General features: G+C 41.4%; 1 protein-coding gene across 1 annotated transcript; it reads right to left on the reverse strand.

Moving 5' to 3' along the window:
* Nucleotides 1-669: 669 nt before the first annotated feature.
* Nucleotides 670-2,243, reverse strand: LOC140380732 (uncharacterized). The gene is made up of 3 exons (XM_072464639.1): nucleotides 2,218-2,243; nucleotides 1,954-2,050; nucleotides 670-1,347 (listed from the first exon to the last, which is right to left on the reverse strand). The coding sequence occupies exons 1-3, from the start codon at nucleotides 2,241-2,243 to the stop codon at nucleotides 670-672; spliced, it is 801 nt and encodes a 266-aa protein (XP_072320740.1).
* Between the last annotated feature and the right edge of the window lie 321 nt (nucleotides 2,244-2,564).

Consider the following 2,564-nt stretch of genomic DNA (forward strand, 5'->3'; position numbering starts at 1 on the left):
AGTTGCATCATTCGTGGTCGAGGGCTACTTTGGAACCAATGACTCAACAAAGGATGAGAGCATTTATTAAAAGATCTGCTGCTTTTTTTTTATTTATTTTTTTGTCACACAAAATAAAGTTACGTTACATATCGTCCAAAAATAATAGTTCCATTTAGTCCAAAGTCTTTCAAAAAGGTCCATTTTCAAATTAAGTCTGAGTGTTATTTTGTCCTTATTTTATTTTAGTCCAATACTTGATCATTGGTATTAATTCAGTGTTCATGACAGGCCAAATACTGAACACTAAAATGAGGAAAAACATAGTCTTTAGTGCTTTGTTAATCTCAATCCGAAAAACTGTGATAAATCTGCCCTTAAACCTGCGGAAAACTTTCCTTTTGCGTCCCACTGGGTAATTGTATGTTTAGGATGTGTTTCCCGTTGCTCCACCTCAGAGTCTCAGAAAAAGACAAGACATTTATTTTTAGAGTTCTGGACAGTGCGACACACCCAGCAGCAGCAGAACCACGTAATGCTCTGCTCTGCCATTTTCTAGGGCCCAGGAAGATCAATCAACAACACAAAGAATAAAATGTTTTGCTATATCACAGTTTCTTAATAAAAAAAGGCTTTAAATGTGTAAATGTTCATGAACCTGGATGACACGGAGTCCGGTGAAAAGGCGCACTACCCACTCGTTTCCAGCAGAGTACGTCGCCTGGCCAAGTTACAGGTCAGGTCTTTGGAGAGGCACTCACTGTAAGAGCGTTTTTTCAAGGCAGTGACTTCATCTAGCCCAGTGACTTCATCTAGCCCAGTGACTTCATCTAGCCCAGTGACTTCATCTAGCCCAGTGACTTCATCTAGCCCAGTGACTGCATCTAGCCCAGTGACTGCATCTAGCCCAGTGACTGCATCTAGCCCAGTGACTTCATCTAGCCCAGTGACTTCATCTAGCCCAGTGACTTCATCTAGCCCAGTGACTGCATCTAGCCCAGTGACTGCATCTAGCCCAGTGACTGCATCTAGCCCAGTGACTGCATCTAGCCCAGTGACTTCATCTAGCCCAGTGACTTCATCTAGCCCAGTGACTTCATCTAGCCCAGTGACTTCATCTAGCCCAGTGACTTCATCTAGCCCAGTGACTTCATCTAGCCCAGTGACTTCATCTAGCCCAGTGACTGCATCTAGCCCAGTGACTTCATCTAGCCCAGTGACTTCATCTAGCCCAGTGACTTCATCTAGCCCAGTGACTTCATCTAGCCCAGTGACTTCATCTAGCCCAGTGACTTCATCTAGCCCAGTGACTTCATCTAGCCCAGTGACTTCATCTAGCCCAGTGACTTCATCTAGCCCAGTGAAGCTCTTTTTTTTTATGGTATAGCGTAAAACATAAACTAGTCTGAGGACTACGAAAAGTCTGAGGAATAAAGTCTGGCGGTAATGCAACAATTGGATGCCAACCGCCATACGACGACGACGACGACGACGACGACGACGTGAATTCATCTAGCCACTGTGTGGTGGCCCAATCACATTGTGGTTTGAGCCTAAACAAACCTGGCGACCCTAAAAGACGTAAATCCAGTCAGCGAAAAGCACAGTTTGCTTTCACGACCTCTGCTGTTTTCGTAAATATTTGTCATGGGACTTTCCAGATTGATACAGAACTTAATTCAGAGTTACATGTGAACTGTTGCAAAGAGTTTAAAATGTTCTGTTTGTCACGTTTTAACATGGTACAAATCCGGTATGACGGCTTTGAAGTTCTTGCTTTGTTGGTCCTTTAGAAATGCTCACAGTTTTGTTAGACTGGACACAGTTGAGGACATTACGTCAAGAATACTTTTTATTGCTAATTCAAACCATGTGAAGCAAAAAATTTACTTTTTGTTTCTAGTCCTGTGTAATTTAGCTTTATCTAGTCCAAGCACAACTTGACAGCCAAATATATATTGTATAAGGTGTTACTTTGTGTGGAAAGTTTCTCTGCTCTTCCTCTAACTTTGCAAACTGCTCAGAAGAACTCTCAGGAAGTCGTGAAGTGTGTCTGTCCCAAGCGGCTCCGCTGGAACCGGAAAAAGTGATAAATTGCAAAGAGAAACCAGATTTGGGCTGTTTAAATCTGCAGACTGTGGTTGAGGATTCACGATGAAGCTGTACTTAGTGTGTGGCACTCTGCTGATAGATGTGTCTGTTAAGAAAGACCGATGGAAACCAATCCTTTTTCCTTACTGCGTGCCATGCAGGCCAGTCGTCATGGCTACCTCTGCAGCTAACCATTTATTTCAGTAGTTCAGTACTCTGCAATTCTTATGTTTTTCAAGTTGACTAGTGAGATGATTTATTTCCTTTTCGTTCTCATTTTTTATTTCTAGTAAACACTATGATCTTAACATTTAAGTCTATTCCTATTGTATTTTCATATTTTTTAATGCACTTTTAACCTGATAAAAGTGAATGTGCTGACTGAAGGCTACTAGATAATAAAGTATAATATTGATAAAACCCAGAAATTGTTTATTATTTTTCCCATTTGGATTTAATCTCGCGGTCTTGGTTATACAAGGTCTTTTGGAATG

Source organism: Eucyclogobius newberryi, unplaced genomic scaffold (assembly GCF_026437365.1).
Source record: "Eucyclogobius newberryi isolate DKJ021-1_F unplaced genomic scaffold, fEucNew1.0.hap1 SCAF_5, whole genome shotgun sequence".
NCBI lineage: Eukaryota > Metazoa > Chordata > Actinopteri > Gobiiformes > Gobiidae > Eucyclogobius > Eucyclogobius newberryi.